The sequence below is a fragment of the Polypterus senegalus genome, chromosome 12 (assembly GCF_016835505.1).
Source record: "Polypterus senegalus isolate Bchr_013 chromosome 12, ASM1683550v1, whole genome shotgun sequence".
In the NCBI taxonomy this organism is placed as follows: domain Eukaryota; kingdom Metazoa; phylum Chordata; class Cladistia; order Polypteriformes; family Polypteridae; genus Polypterus; species Polypterus senegalus.
The window spans coordinates 63,631,794-63,648,778 of record NC_053165.1 but is presented as its reverse complement, the minus strand read 5'-3'; the positions used below and the strand labels follow the sequence as shown (position 1 = coordinate 63,648,778).

At 35.0% G+C, this 16,985-nt stretch overlaps 1 protein-coding gene across 5 annotated transcripts in view; it reads left to right on the top strand.

The window, feature by feature from the left end:
* LOC120540810 (lysine-specific demethylase 2B) overlaps positions 1–16,985 on the top strand; it is a 93,045-nt gene that overhangs the window by 34,750 nt on the left and 41,310 nt on the right. For all 5 annotated transcript variants that reach the window (XM_039771878.1, XM_039771876.1, XM_039771877.1 and 2 more), the window contains 4 exons: positions 3,641–3,734; positions 9,323–9,476; positions 11,308–11,423; positions 14,341–14,467. In XM_039771878.1, the coding sequence (XP_039627812.1) occupies positions 3,641–3,734; positions 9,323–9,476; positions 11,308–11,423; positions 14,341–14,467 (491 nt within the window). The remainder of the gene's footprint in view (positions 1–3,640; positions 3,735–9,322; positions 9,477–11,307; positions 11,424–14,340; positions 14,468–16,985) is intronic.

Below are 16,985 nucleotides of genomic sequence, written 5' to 3'. Positions count from 1 at the left end.
CCAAATTCTGCTATAATCTTAGTTACAAAGAAAGCAATGTAATTAAACAATTATTTTTTTAGTTCCTTTAGTATATTTTATCATAAAGATGATGGAAGTTAAAGCTACTTTTTATATTGCTAGGTTTTGTATGAGGATGGTGTATTTTTCAGTTCAGTATGTAGCCATTATGGCTTATGACTGCTATATAAATATTGCTATGGGTGCCAATCCAAGAATTGACTTGGGATTTAACAAGGAAACTGTGTCTAAGCCTCATGAAGATGGGAAGGAGTAGATGCAGTGACATTAGTATTATACGTGTTGTATGTTCAATGTAAACAGGATATTTTTATCTTGGTATTAGTTAAGTCTTTTTTGTGTTTTGAGTATCCAAAGAAAAACTAAGACCATTTTGTATGCATTAGTATATTAGGCTAATAACCATTCTGAGCCTGCTTAATCCATGTCAGGATCATGGGCGTTCAGAGTCTATTACAGCAGCTTCAGCACCAGGAACCAACCCTGGATGGAGCACTAATCCATTACAGGCTGCAAGCAGGTCATACAACCACACATACTCATTTAGGACCAGTGTGAGTAACCAACTAGGGAATATCGAATAACATACAGTCAGCGCCTGGCCTGGATTTGAACCCAAAAGTAAGGAGGGATGAGTCAGCAGCAGTAACTGTTGCAACCGCTAGTTATCCAATATTTATCTTTGTATTGGTCAAGTAGAAATGGTTTATAAGAATCTCAAAATAGGTTGTAATAAAGGACTTAATATCACTCATAGCTGTTTCATTTTTAGATGAATCACTGAAATGTGCATCAGATAGCCTCAGTGAGGGGAATAAAACATTTTGATATGGAAGTTAAAGCCAGCGTCAACCAGCAACCAACCTTGTATGAACTCACTCCAGCATGCATGTATCTGTGCTTTATCACAATGGGCAAATTAAGAATTCCCAACTAGCCTAACATGCACATAGTTGGTATAAGGAAGGAAACTGAAGTAACTTCAGAAAACCCACCCATTCATGTGTAAAATGTTTAGATTCCAAATAGACAGTGACATGACCAGGATTTGGATCAGTGAGGCACAGAACTGCTGTTCCCCTGAGCTGTGCTGAATACATGTGTTTCTGTAAGTGAGTGTCATTAGGTAATTCATAGGGTTTTTTTTATTCCTTAGTGCAGTGTTTGCCCCTGCATATGCTTAATTAAGCCATTTACTTGAGGGTGTCAAACTTGTCTAATTCTAAGATGGCTAAAACGGAACAAAATTACAGTACATGTCAAGGAGAATTGTGAATGTAAGATTGCAAGAGTAATAAAGTCCCTTGGAGATCTGTGATAGGACTGTTAGTCTTATGAATTTACATAATTAATAGAAAGTGCATTCAGGATTTTTAAGTACACAAGATATTTGCATATACAGTGAAACCAAAATAGCAGTCACCAAAAATACAGTACAGGCAAGCAAATATAATTCAAAAAGATTTGGAGAGTATTCAAAGCTGGAAGGATGCTCAATGGATTAAATGCATTGCGCGCAAGTGAAACAAACTGCAAGAGAATCAGAGAAACATATCCAAGTACAACATATAGTTTTCATGAAATCAGTTCTGGTCAATTCAAAAACAAATTAAACAGCTAATAAAGCTGCATCCTGTATTTGAAAATAGCAATAGAAGCTGACTCTTTTTTTTAGCTGTGCAGTGTACTACTTTGGTAATATTTGGAGCACTGGGTGCAGCTGTGGTCAACTCAGAATTCAATGAAACATAACCAAATGGAAGTCATGTAAAATAAAGATGTTCTATCAGTATTGACCAATTACATTTTATTAAGTTGTGATTTGCTATATGTGTTGTGTCAACTAAACAATGCAGTGGAAAGAAAAGCTCCACTGATTTCAAATAAAATAAAGTAAGACCTCTTTATGTTCTTAGTAATCTGTTGAACTATGATTGTAATTCTTGGCACAGCTTAAAACAGTGTTGTGTGCCTGCTGCTTTGGCATATCTTGATAGTGTGTAGGTTACTTTAAATTAAGATGATAAATGACTGATGATGCTTTGTGGTTAAGTAGGTATGTTTCCTTTCCTTATAGTGAGAACTTATATTGGGTCTAGTCAAGCACCCAAGTATTCTGTGTTTGAAAACTCCCTCTCTTTCTGTTCCCTTTTTCCATTTGCAGTGGAATATCCAATAACTGTTCTGTATGGCACCTAATTATTCTCAGCTCTGAAACAGTTAATAGGGTACTTTGTGTATATGACATACATTATTGTTTGGAAAGTAGAATACAGAGGGCACTTTATTAGTATTTCATAGGCTATTAGGACAAGTGGACTAGTGCATTTGCAGAATTTAGCCTTTTTCAGTCTAATATCTGTAGCCGCATAATTTCTTATTAATAAAAAAACAAACCTTAAAGGACTAGGTGATTTTTAGCATGAAATTTACCTATGTTCTTTATACAGTATGTTTGATAAACACTGACGAAAAAGATGCCACACAACATATAGGTGTATGCTGTAATTAGCTTGTCAAACCTCACACCACATTTTAAATGTCCTCAGGCTGTAAAATTCCATTTGAGGGAGTGGTAATAGGAGTTTACCTAGTTGCTTGTATAAAATAACCATTTTTGTATGGAAATGCAAGTGAAGGTGCTTTGTTTTAACGGAATATTAAGAAGAGATTTATTTGGAAAGGACTTATCACTTTATTGGGTGGCACCGTTGTGCAGTGGTTAGCACTGTTCCTGAACATCTTCACATTTCTTGGTTTGGTCATCACCCAGGGAACTCTTTATGGACACCCAAGATGAATGACAATTTTAAATAGGCCCATTGTAAGTAATCAAGTGTGTGTGAGTATGCATTTAAATAGACTGGTGGCCCATCTGTGGCTGGTTACTGCACTGGTACTGCTGGAAAGATACAGCCACCATATCCCTGAACTGGATTATGGAATGATTGCCACATTATTTGTGCATGTCAGGCCATTTTAATTGTTTGTGTGGGTGGAATATTATATTATGCAGTTGAACTTATCAAGAAACAGCTACAGATTGCTTCATCCTAATAGGAGTTTCAACGGAATATTTGGGGCCTCTTTTGAGTAAATCTCTCTGTATATTGAGAATCCTTATTGACATTGACAGGAAAAAATTTTAGTCCTACTCTTGCAGCTTTCATGGTACTTTTTGAAAACAGAATAACTTTCAGTTGTGGTGATTGTTAAAGTCAGCAAAACGTTGAAACAATATCATGTCTTCATTTTTACTTTAATAAATAAAATACATTTCTGCATGAAATAATATCAGTAAAAGCTTTAGGATGTTACTGACTTCATTCTTACTAGTGAAAAGCAAATAAGATGTCAATAATTTGTTTCGATTAAATGGAACCTTAAGCTACCAGAGCATATTTTGTTTGAATATATTCAAAATGTTAAATCCGCAGATGATTTTGACTCATTTGCCTTTATTTGTACTTTTTTTCTTTCAAAAATATTTTAGTATTTCAATGAAACTATCTGCAGAGTTATGCTAAGACTTTAATAACAATGAAAAGTGTTGTTCCCATATCATGTAATTTTAAGTGAAGGGTGACCATAGTATTGTTTTTGTTCTTTCTCCTGACAGATACTGTTTGATGAGTGTCAAGGGCTGCTACACTGACTTCCATATTGATTTTGGGGGCACTTCTGTATGGTATCACGTTCACAGAGGGGGCAAGGTAACGTTAAGCCAATATACCAACTTGAAATATCTCATATAATTTCTTGATTAAAAATAGACCATGAGATAGCTGTATTTGTATCAAAAATGTGAGCTATTACATTACACTGGACTGTGGGAGGAAACCGGAGCACCCAGAGGAAACCCACGCAGACACGGGGAGAACAAGCAAACTCCACGCAGGTAGGACCCGGTTAGTGAACCCGGGTCTCCTAACTGCGAGGCAGCAGCGCTACCCACTGCGCCACCGAGCCGCCCGAAATTCATCTTTTTATTTTTTAATTTATGTCAATTTATGTTTTTAAACTTTCATTTATATAAAGTTTGAACTGTATACATTTCTGTATACATGTCTGCACCCAAAAACCTTTTATTTTGTCTGGAGCATAGCTATACCTAAATGGCAAATGCAAAAATAGAGAAAGTCTTGCTGCAATGTATCAGTACAACAGTTTTATTGATGGATCTGAAAGAGAAGCATTTCCTTTTTATGCATTGTTTCACGTATCTCCTGAAGTGTTAAACACAATAGGATGTTAAAAAAACACAACCATGTTGAATCTTGGAATTATTGAGGAGTGGATATGTAAGCTACAGTCCAGTATTTCAAAGTAAAAGTACCAATCCGCTAACAATGCATGTTTCATGTTGTTGTGTGGCAGCGTTTTCTGCACACAAGTCTTTTGTAGTGAGAAGTGAGGTGCATGCAAGTGCTAAAAATTTTTAAAAATGCATGCATGCGCCATCTAGTGGCTGTGATTGAGCGTGAGCAGAGTGGACTTCTGCATACACACACACACACACACAGGACTTTCTTTTCTATATGTCTAATTTTGTTGATATTACTATCCTTGCTGTTAGCACACAGTTGCATATCCATCAAAAGTCAAACTTAGGGTAATATTATTCTTGAGGGCCACAGACATCAAATTCTCATTTAGTCAAGATAAAAAAAAAATCATTTAGTTCAAATGACCTTTTAATTTTGGAAATGTGTGTTCTCATTTTACTCTAGCCATATTAAGATAGTGTGTGTTAAGACTGAGTATATCATATTTAGTAATCAGGAGTGCGCTTTTTTTTAAGTCAACAAAAATAAATCTATGGGAAACACATATAATACTCTGCATAGTGTTTTCATTTTTTAACCACATTAATCCACAGACTGTTTATCTGGCACAGTTAGACATGACAAAATAAAGAGACTACTTTTATTTTTTTCTTTTGCCAGTGAATGTGGAAAAAGCAGACTACGCATACTACACCGCATAATTAGTCCTTTCTTGAGGATCATTTTAAAATACTTATCAGAAAATGTGTGTGTTTATTTGAAATGCTTCGATTCCTTTAATAGCGCTGTTTGTGGTAATGCCACATGGAATAAGAGTATTCAACTAAAATTCTACCGTGATGGTTAATACTAATTTGCTTGCATATTGGCTTATTTATTCAACTGTTCGAATGCTACCCCAACCCCCATTAATCATTGGGAAAAGAATGACTTACAATATCTAAATTTAGAGAATCATTAGCAACGGTACAAAGCACCTTCAGAATTTGGCAAAGTCCTTTAAAGCTGTTCTAAGACAAGTTTGCCAGATTACTTCTAACCCTAATTTTTTTTTTAATATATTTTTTTCTTTTGATGTTTAAACATACATACATACAGTAGATAACTGCCTCTTTACTCACATAGCCTATGTAAACTGGGTAGGGGAAGATTATGTGTTGTTAATTGTGATAATTTTAAATATCTCGCTGTATATTTGACCTAACGGCATTTTACTTTTAGTAAAGGGATCTTTCAGGTCACTAAACCTGTCAAAAAGGAAAAATATTTTTTTTAGTACATTATTGGCCCTAGAAACATACAATACATTTATTAGTTGTGCAACTGTACATGTTTCAACAGCCACTAAGTCCATGTTAAACATAGGCTTCATACAGTCAATGATCATTGTTTTGCTGAGTGGTTCAAGAACTACTTTATCCTAATTTCTTTATTTTTGAGCACTTCTTGATTTATGCGTATTAAAAACATGAGATGGAAAGAATAGTGTTGCAAACCTCGTTAGAGTGCTGATGCATACATGACAGAGGGTTCTCCTGTAGACTTTTCTTTAATTGCCTTAATAATATAGCTTTATGTTTTGCTAATTGATGTTTTCTAATGGGGCAGATTGGAAAATATAATGGAACAAAATGGTCAAAGACATTCCATGTCCTTTACAGTTTCAAAGCAGTGTCATGAGAAAGCTTACGAGCACTGAACAAAAGTGCCTTATGGTCAAAAAAAGATGATTACTATTTTTCAGAAACAATTGTTTGTTTTTTTGTTTTTTTTTTCATAAAGTTTCTTGTGTGCCAAAGTATCGTATGAGCACATGCATGTAGCTAGTTTTACCATGTGGACTTGGTGTCTCGTGTGGAAATTCTTATTTTGGTTTGGTTTATTCATAAAGTCAGAGTGTGAAAAAAAATTGACTGCCATGACCTAATGTATGACCTAATGTATTTGTAGATGTGTACTTTACTCCATATCATTACTCATTTTTACTACCACTATCATCTTGCATCATTCAACTATGCCAACAAAATGGTAAACTAAAAAAAATATTTGTTTTGGTTTCTAGCTCTGGGTTTATATGCATTACTGTTTGGTAAATGTGTGCATGCTGAATTTTTTATTTTTTTACTGTAAGGAACAAAAGTCCAAAAGCATGTTTTTGGCACTTATCAGGAATCGCTCTTGGAAGGAGTGCCTTTCAGTTGAATGACACATCCACAACATCTCATTTTGCCAGTTTCAAGATGGCATTTAAGTAAGCGTGGATATATTTGTGATGTGTTTGTAAACACATCTGGCGTTAACATGAATTTTGGTGATCCAGTTATAGTCAGGTAGCACTTTGCCAATTAAAAACTAGGTTTAAATGCACTTGTTCTCCTGTCACTCTGACCTCTTGTAAAGGCGGCAAGTTGGGGGGAGTGACCACATTTAAATGCAAACATCTTTTCTGTTCTCATGCAACAACCATTTAAGCAGATGATGATTTAAATTTTATATGTGGAAGTTGACGGATATCTATCTGAATATAGTGCAGAAACAAGATGATTTTAATGCTAGGTGTAAACACAATCCATTTAAACCACATCTGGATACAATCCGGATGCAAAATGTACATTAATCCTAGCAGTAAAGGGGACCTATGTAGTCTCCTTTTGGACACATAGCAGAGTTACCTTTTTGGATATTGCTTTGTCATGTTAGTTAGGTAGAACACATTCTGCAAGAAATCTACCAGTGTTTGGTGAGCCAAAGTATTTACTGGGGGATCTAGAGGAATGTTGCCTTTTATCTTTTTGAAGCACTGGTGTCCATGTACAAAAAATCATTGTAACCACTACTAAGTGCTTATTATTTTTGCTTGTAATTTGGTTTCTTTGAATTCCCTCTAAATTTGTTTGTGTTAAAATAACTGGAGATTGCTTAGGCAATTTCTAGACATACTTATTCACCAGGTTGCTGTCAGCTGCATACTGTCAGAGGAGTCAGATCTTGCAAGTAGATTATGCAGCACCTTGCTTTGTCTTGGAGGAGAAAACAAAAAGAGTTGACATTCCCCCACCCTGAGATATAGAGACTTGACAACAGTCCACTGCTAAAAAATGTCAGCATTAAAAATCAAATGCCACATCTCAAGCATTGCCTGAACATTATTACAGGAATTAATATATAGTCCAAATAGTGATAGTTGTCAGGTAGCTTACTGAAAATTTCATAATGCTCTTATTCTAATTGCTCAAAATATTCTTGAGTTTTTTTTTTTTGGTCACTTTTCACTGTTCACATTCAACAATTTTCCAGTCTGCCTAAAAGAAGACACTGGGAGCAGTCATTTTCTGTCAGTTGTAATACTGTAGTTTAAATTATTGTAGAGAATTTTGAAGCAGTATGTTGACGGAAAAGCCTATTGGTATTTAATGCTGGTGCACTAAGTTTAACATTTCAATGCTTTAACATGTTTTATATATTTTTATGCCAATTGAATCAAATCTTACTTATTAAATCATCATCTGAAGTAGTTCAGAACAGTTGTACACTGGTTAGCATTACTGTATCTCACCTAATGACTCCTGATTTTACATCCTGGTTGAAGTTCTGCCTGTGTGGAGTTTGCATATTCTAAACATGTCTGTGTGGCACTTCCGCCATTTACTGTACTTTTCCTCCTCCATGACGTTTTGGATAGACTAATAGGTTACTATAAATTGACGTCAATGAGTAAATGTGAGTGTCTTTATGAATGTGTACAGTGATGGCATCATGCTTTATCCACAGTTTAATAATGTTTTACACTCCATTCTGCCAGGGCCATTGGACTGATCACTGTGGGTTTCATCTCAAATGAAAACTAAAATATTGTATCAGGCCTATACCAAATAAATGGATCAGAGTAGTGTAGTGAATCAAGTGTATTATTATAATGTAATGTTACTAAAATAAAGTCCTACTGTTTTTTGTGTCACCTTTTGGATTTCTTTGCCTGCTGCTAATGTATCGAAATTGACCATGTTTTTTTGTATGTCTTGCTGTTTTGGGTCAGTGAGACATCTTTTTTTCTTGTTACATCCTTTTTGTTGTTGTCTATAAATGGAACTATTAATTGGTCAGTACATATTCCTTCTATTGTTAAAGATGGCAGGTGTAATGTAATATTTAAATTAAAGTAATTTATATAACATATTCAAAGTTGGTTTGCAGCTGTGTTATGTTGTTGGTTAAACAATATCTCAAAGAATATTATATTTTAAGCTTAATATTATGTTGTTAATTTGTCTCTGTATGTTGCAAAGTAGGTGCAGCATGGTGGCGCTGCTGCCTTACAGTTAGGAGACCTGGGTTCACTTCCCGGGTCTTCCCTGCGTGGAGTTTGCATGTTCTCCCCGTGTCTGCGTAGGTTTCCTCCCACAGTCCAAAGACATGCAGGTTAGGTGCATCCCTAGTGTGTGTGTGTGTGTGTGCCCTGCAGTGGGCTGGCACCCTGCCCAGGATAATTTCCTGCCTTGAGCCCTGTGCTGGTTGGGATTGGCTCCAGCAGACCCCCCCGTGACCCTGTTAGTTAGGATATAGCGAGTTGGCTTATGGATGGATGTTACACAGTAAGCACATATTATTATATATGTCATACCAGGAACAACATGTTTAAGTGATAGCCTTCATTCTTAAGAAAGCAATAATAGGACAAATGATTTATTATATTAGTAGGTGCCTTTTTAAAGTAACCCTTTTGCATTCAAATCTTTTTCATATTTTTGTCAATTACTCTGTACCATATCTTTGTTTTTGCTTATCAGGTAATATACAGTGTTCCAATTTTGCACCTGCAGGGTTCCAATATCAAAAGAAAATAAATGAACATTTTTTTTTATTTGTTAAGGCCATTCTGTTTGCATGTTAAGAAATGTGTTAACTTTATTTTGTTTGCTTTAAATTCAATAATGTCTTTAATAGATGATGTAAAGAAAATTTTCTAGGGCTTTGCAGAGTTCATATTTCTTGTTTCTCTACCTCTGGCCTTTTAGGTCTTTTGGCTGATTCCTCCAACACCTCACAATTTGGACTTGTATGAGGAGTGGGTCTTATCTGGAAAGCAAAGTGACATTTTTCTGGGTGATCAAGCAGATGGGTGCCAAAGGGTTGAGCTGAAACAAGGTTACACATTCTTCATTCCATCAGGTAAAATAAAAAAGTAAACTTTAAGAAAGCAGTGCATAGAAGGCTATGTCAGTTCAGTTAGGTGATTGTCTACAAATGCCTTTTTCATTGTCTTAGACCTTAAAAATAATATTTTATTCAGCCTTAAATTTCCTTGCATTTCATAAAAATTCACATATCGATTGACAAATGGGTTTACACGTGCTGTTCTTATTGAAAAAGTAAGCAGCAAACTGCCAGAGGTTTAAATTTAAAGTTTAGATTAGCAAAAATGGGGAAAAAAACCTTCATATTATAAGTGGACATTTTTCCGGAAACAGCTAATAGGTTATAGCTTACAGATGTTCTGCAGCAATTAAAGTACATTAAGCCTTAAGTTACAGCAAACAATTAGCACAGATGACCCAACTTCTGTTGATTACTTAAAAACCCTCCGTCTGTCTTAAAGCAGAGCTGAAATAGACTGTGTTACTACACCCTCAGATATATTAATTTCATTAATATTACACTGTAGAATGTTTTAAATTCCAGTGATTAATGGCAAGAAAACGGCAAACAACATATGAAATGAGGCAGAGCGTTATTACCCTTAAAAGTGTAGGCCATTTAAGTTAAAGAAACTGCAAAAAAAAATTTTTAAAAATCAAAGTGTCAGTGAGTCCAGTGGTGTCTTACACAATTCAAAGGCAATTGGAAACTGAAAGAAATTCTGATAGGATGAGATCTGGCAGAGCCAAAGTCGCAGCCCAATCAGAAGACAAGTTTCTGAAGGTCACCAGTTTGCGTAATAGGCACCTCACAGCAGCTTATCATTGGTCAATAAAAAGCAAGTCTCAGTTTCTACTGTGAAGAGGAGACTTTGTGCAGCAGGTTTGACAGGGCAAGTGGCAGTAAAAAAATCATCCATTAGAAGACAAAATAGGGTCTTGATATACTGACTGTTGACTACTGCAGACTGGAAGAAAGTCTTATAGACTGATGAATCCAAATTTAAAAGCTTTGATTTATTAAGCAGGATGTTTGTACACTTTCACATTGGTGAAAGGATGGTTCATCAGTGTGTGACACCAACTGTCAAATATGGAGGAGGAAGTGTGATGGCCTTGGATTCTGTTGCTGGAGGCAGAGCTGGTGACTTACACAGAGTGACTGGCATTCTGAATCAAAAGCGTTACCTCAGTTTGGCTGTTAGATCAGCAAGAAATGGCTGCTTTGATTAATCAAAAATTTGAATATAATTTTGTATACGTAATGATCCCTTGACTTGTTTCTTTTATTTGCCATTGTTTATTTGTTATATGCCTTGTTTTAATGAAACATTAAGACATTAAACTGCATGCATTTCTTTAAAAACTGAAAAAACAGATGTGTTCTAAAACTTCTGACTGGTTCCCACTCTAGTTATAGCTTGTAGTGTAGTGTTGTAGTGGACATTCTCCTTAATGTCTGTGTGTTTATATCCAGATATTATGGCTTTCACCCACACTCCATAAATTGATATTTTAAATTAATTGGTGATGCTAAATTGCTTAAGTGATTTTGGGTGTGTGTAAGAGAGTGCTCTGATAAGAACTTGCATTCCATCTAGGGTGGTGTAATCCCTAGCCTCTGATGCTGCTATGATAGGTTCTGGCCCCTCAGAATCCATTTATAGCAATAAGTCAGAGAGAGACATTTTGTTTTTTAATTATATATTAATAACATAATAATAAATTTTCAAAATTATGCTGATTTTATTTTCTCTCCGTACTAATTCACATATTTAAATACGTAACATACACTAGGGAATATATTGAAGGTATTAGGCAACTCAAGATAATAAAATAAAGTTTATATAATTTGATATTTACAGGATGGATTCATGCTGTTTACACCTTGGAGGATACCCTGGTGTTTGGTGGGAACATTCTCCATAGCTTTAACATTCCCATGCAGCTAACTGTCCATGATATTGAAAATAGAACAAAGGTAAGCTTTTTTTATTTAACAGAGGCCTTTTTTGAATAAATGAATATTTAAAATATTCTTCCTATGCAAATTTAGAATTGATGATGATTATTTTAATATTCAAATGTTAATGCTGGATATTGTAACAGTTGATAGGTTATTCATGCCTATTTTTGCTAATACTGCTATATTCTTACTTCCTTTATAAACACTGCAATTGCATTTACAGCATTGCTGTTATATAAAATAAACCCAGAAAAGGTTATTTAGTTATCAAAACACACACAGAAAGTACAATTATAGGGCAAGATACAAAATATCAAATCAAAAAAACAAAAAAAAAACTTTGTGTACGTGGTCTGTCTGTGTATATCATGTGGGTTTTGCATGTGCATTTTCCAACTTTCTTATAATGATTTATCTAAAACTGGCTATATCAACTCCCTCATAGTCATTTTTGAGTAATTTTTATTCCATACCCAGGAATAATTCTTGAACAGTTTCTAGGCTTATTTTTATTTTCAGGAACATCTCCCCAGAATCATGAGGCTAATCCCAACCGTCCCTAGCATTCATGGGTGCCGAAGGCTCTTTCTAAATCAGGCCAGAAACCTACATTTCATTGCTTGCAGCAGGGCCACTCCTGTCCAGTGCTGCAATTCTTGGCTGCCAAATTTTGGCTCGAAAGATACTGCAGGTATTCTGCCAATATCTTATGACCACAGAACCTACCCTGGTGCCACAGGGTATAGTTTTATTAAACTAGGAACAGATGATCCATATCTAACAATAACTGGTTGGTATCTGTCATTTTGGAACTGTTTTACTATTTTTATAATGTACATGAGCAAACATCACATACAAGTGATTTTGCTATCTTTTACAGTTTATTTGCATTACTAATAAAACATGCATATATTTGTAAATCTTTCTGTTTATGGAAGAAATAATTTGAAACATTTAATTTTAAATAATAATTCATTACATTTATATAGCATTTTTTCCTTCTACTCAAAGCACTTTATACAGTAAGTGGGGAGCCATTTCAACCACCACTAATGTGTAGCATCCACTTGGATGATATGATGGCAGCCATTTTCCACCAGTATGCTCACCATGTATTAGCTGTTAGGTGCAGAGAGGTAAGAGATAGTTAGCCAATCAGAGACAGTAGATGATTAGAGGGCCAAAATGACCAGGCCATGGTGGGCAATTTAGCCAGGACGTCGGGATACACCCTACTCTTTACGCATGATTCCCAGGGATCTTTACTGACCACAGAGTCAGGACGTCAGGAGTCAGATGGATGGCCTATTTTGAAGAGTATGTGGTGTGGCTGTTGGCTATTTAATGTTTTCTGTATATTTTTGTGGCACAATTTCAAATCAAGGTTTTATTTTGTAATATATCTAGAATTTTTCATCTGTGCATGTCAGCCTAATTGAGTTTTGGGCAGATTTTTTAGGCAGCAGTTAATAGACTTCTTAGTATCCTTTTCTAATTATTCCTGTGCTTTTTATTTAATGCATTAATAGTTCACATGTATTTTCCTTAGTAGATTGTCTGAAGAGAGAGTTATTTTCTGTTTTAAAAATGGTAAAGAGGAGATTTTGTTTGAGACACAGGGAAAATAGTTTGAGGAAGGGGTGCTGCTGCTGACATAAAATAAATGTGCGACATCATTTCATGTTGTTAATAATATTAGTAGGCAGGAGTTCATTGACCATTGCAATTGGACATTGTTAATTATATATCACACATTGTGCACAATAATTTTGTGTGTAAAGTTTATTTACAGAGAAAAATATACTACAGAGTTACAGCAATTTGTCAGAGAGAGAATTCACAAAAAAATTACCAACTTCAGCAAAAGATAATAAAAAAGTAATATTGAGATTTAAAAAAATCAGACCAGAAAGAATTACTGTTCATGTTAGATTAGATTCCTTGAGAGTGGGCTACCAAAACAAACATGTAACAGCTGCCTTATCGGTATATATGCCTTGTCTATAACTTTTAGCAGAAATGCAAAACAGAAAATGTTTTCAAACATTCTGCACACAATAAGCAGTACACATAATTTGGCATTATTAAGGAAAGCTGTTCTTTAATGAAACTGATGCTCAATTTGAAATGGCTGCAAATACTTGCCGACATGTTAGCTTCCTACCAGTTTCCTCCAGTCACACGACAGGCTGATGTTTAATCCATTTCTGGCTTCTTCAGAGCTAGCTGATTGGTGGTGCTGAGTTTGTGAATTTCTGCGTTTTTTGTCTTTTGAGATCTAAAGTTATTTTTGTTTAGGATAGATTCCTTATTATTCTGGCACATCCTTAGACACTCTTGGCCCTCAGCTGGATTAAGTGGGTTCAGTAATGGATGCGTTAATTAATAGAATTATTTTTAAACAATCTGTAATAGTTTTCTGGCACAGTAGCCATCATGCTCAGTTACCAACAGAGGGGTGTAAGTGGCTCTCATTCAAACTTAAATATATCCTTTCACTAATTTACCTAAAAGACAATTCTCCTCACTATTTTAGTTAGCAGTAGTTTATCTTCCAGTAATGGGTGTGTCAATGGCCTTGTCACCCATCTTCCACTACCTTTTTACATTGTGAGGTCATTTTCATGAAATAAAAGGTTAACTAGGTTTGTGAGAGTAACCATGGGCTAAGTAAAATTTGTTTTGATTTCACTCTGGCTTTTTTAATGCTCTATAGTAAATATCTTGCTCATATTCATTACTACCTCTGTTTCATTTGTCTGACTAATAGGTAGTACATAAATGATCATGGATTTACATAAACGTAACTGACATTAATATATACTGAAGCCTGTGTATCGTTGACATTATTGGATTGCAAAAGGCTGAAAATATATTTAAATTGTAAAATAAAATCACATGGGAGAAATTACCTGTAGCTCTTATGTTTCAGGTTCATGCAAAATTCCGCTATCCTTTCTACTATGAGATGTGCTGGTATGTCTTAGAAAGATATGTGTACTGCCTAACCAAGCGCTCTCACCTAAATAAGGACTTCCAAAGGGAATCGATGCTAATTGGTAAGATTCTCTTAAAATTGAATTATTTCCTTCATCTTCCACTTATCATTACAAATAGATTTTCTAACTGTACCAGAAAAATAAAAGAATTTTTATGTATTTATTTTCTAATTATATGATCAATGAAATGTTTTTAATCTGGGACCTTTGTGGAAAGCCAATCAATGATGTTTCATTATTCGTGACATCAGTATTTGTGACACGCTTGTGTTGGTAATTTTAACTGTTTGTAATGAGATTTGTTGCAAAGGGTACCCAGTAGTCTCTCTTGCTAAACACTACTGCTCATCTGATTACTTTCTGTGTATAGTTGTGACTGTCCAGAGTCATGCACCTTCCAAACAGTCCCAGTGTGAGTGAGTGTAGGTATGATTGTGATTTTGTCCTGTGACAGTTTGTCATCCCATCCTGTTGAGAGTTGGATTGTATTTTTGTCCTGTGGATGTATGGGTAGACTCTGCATGTGAACATGTAAATGAAACAGTGATGAATAGACAGACAGAAGATTTAGGAATTCAAAAAGGGCAATTTTGTAATTTTTATTTTTACTTTTGTGACCCTGAACTGGATTAAACTGATTTGAGAATTTTCTGTTATGTTATGTTCATTAATTTCACAACACAGTAAGCATTGGTGTGCATGTACATATATACTGTACATTCAAAGTCATTATCTAAAAGACTCCCTCGCCACTCTTATTAGATAAGGCTGGCAAGTGGGACTTCTTAAATTGTAGCTTAATTTTCATTTTTTTCTTTCAAATAATCTTGAAAACATTTTTAATTGCTTCCAAACTAATGTACACTGTGTTACTAAATAATGAAACATATTTTACAGTATTTCTGTTATAAAAATTACTACATTTCCTTATTCCTCCTGTTTTGTCTTCATTATATAACATTCTCAAGGGAGTCAACAGTGTACGGTTGGTATAAACTGGGCTGTAGATAGTATCACAAAATGTCACCTACATACTCTAACAGAGATAAGATAAGAGTTGTGACAGGATAGAAGATATCAAGCATGTGTCCTCAGGTACTGTCATTTTGAAAACGACACCAGGTAGATATCCTGTTAAGTGGAGGCAAGATCTCCTTGACATATCATTACACAGTTAAAGTGCCCTTAAAACACAACAGAGGCAACTAATTATCATAGGTGATAACATCCCACTGTGTTATACTATCCATTCCATTCAGCATTGTTGTCCAGACCCACCATTGGCCACATTGTCATAAAGTGCAAATGCATTGGTTAGCAGCTCCAGAAGGTGAAATGTAGTTCTTCACTGAATACGACCCATTACATGGCTGGTGAACCTGAGGTATATGTCAGTGTTGAATGTTTAGCAGCAGACATTATAATGAGTGCCTCTGTGCTTCAGAAGCATTACCTTGTAATCAGTGGAGGGGGCTACATCTCTGTAAATACTGGAGACTGTAGTGCACTTTTCCTCTGGATCTCCCAACTCCATTCAGCAAGCTAAGAGTGTTCCTATAATCATTATTGCCAGCCTTTCCCCACAAAATTTCCAACATTAGCCATGGTACTTTTTGCTTGTCATCTAAACCCCACCAACACCAACAGTCTGACCTACATCAATATCAATTAGGTATTCCAGATGAAAGCATGATCTGAACCCATATGTTTATCGTCTTTTTATAGTGAGTCTGATGTACTGTACTGTAATGACAGTCATAAGCATAACGGACATGCAAACCTAATAATTTGCATAACTGGCCATTTTAATCTTCCAAGCCCGTTTTAATGCAAATTGGACTGCTGCTGCAGGGTGCATTTAATGGTTGAGCCCATGCAAGTGTGTAGTTGTATGTGCAAGTGTGTGTACACAAACATATATTTATACACATACATACTTACATATTCATATATACTATATACATGTATGTATATGCTGTATATACAGTATGGTTATATATTATGTATATATAAAGCAAGTAGAATAAAAACAAGCGTCTTTATATTTAATTTGATATCATTTCCATAGCCAACTTGAGTTTCAGAAAACATGCAAATTCCACAAAGAAAAGTCTTAACTGTAATTGTGTTACCTTTAAATATAAATAACTTTAGAAAGAACATGGTGAAACACAGTGTTTATAATTCAGTATAACTTGAATATCTATCTATCTATCTATCTATCTATCTATCTATCATATTTGTATTTTGTTGGTTTAGGCCTCCATGTAATTTAGGTTGTGCCTAAACACAATTTTATATTATGATGACTTTATGAATCTATATTATTCTGCTAGACAAAGAGTTCTTTCTCACATACCAAAAGGCATACACTTCAGATAAGTGGATGATTCCAATATGGCAGTGTGTGAGTGTTACCTGCAACAAAATAATGCCGTATCCTTGGTGGATTTCAACCGTGCACTCATTGCTGCTGAAATGGTCTTTTCATTTGAAGAATGACTACCTCAATATGATCTTGAGCTAAATAAGAAGGTTAGAATATATATGGATGGATGCTTTATATGTTTTTTATATC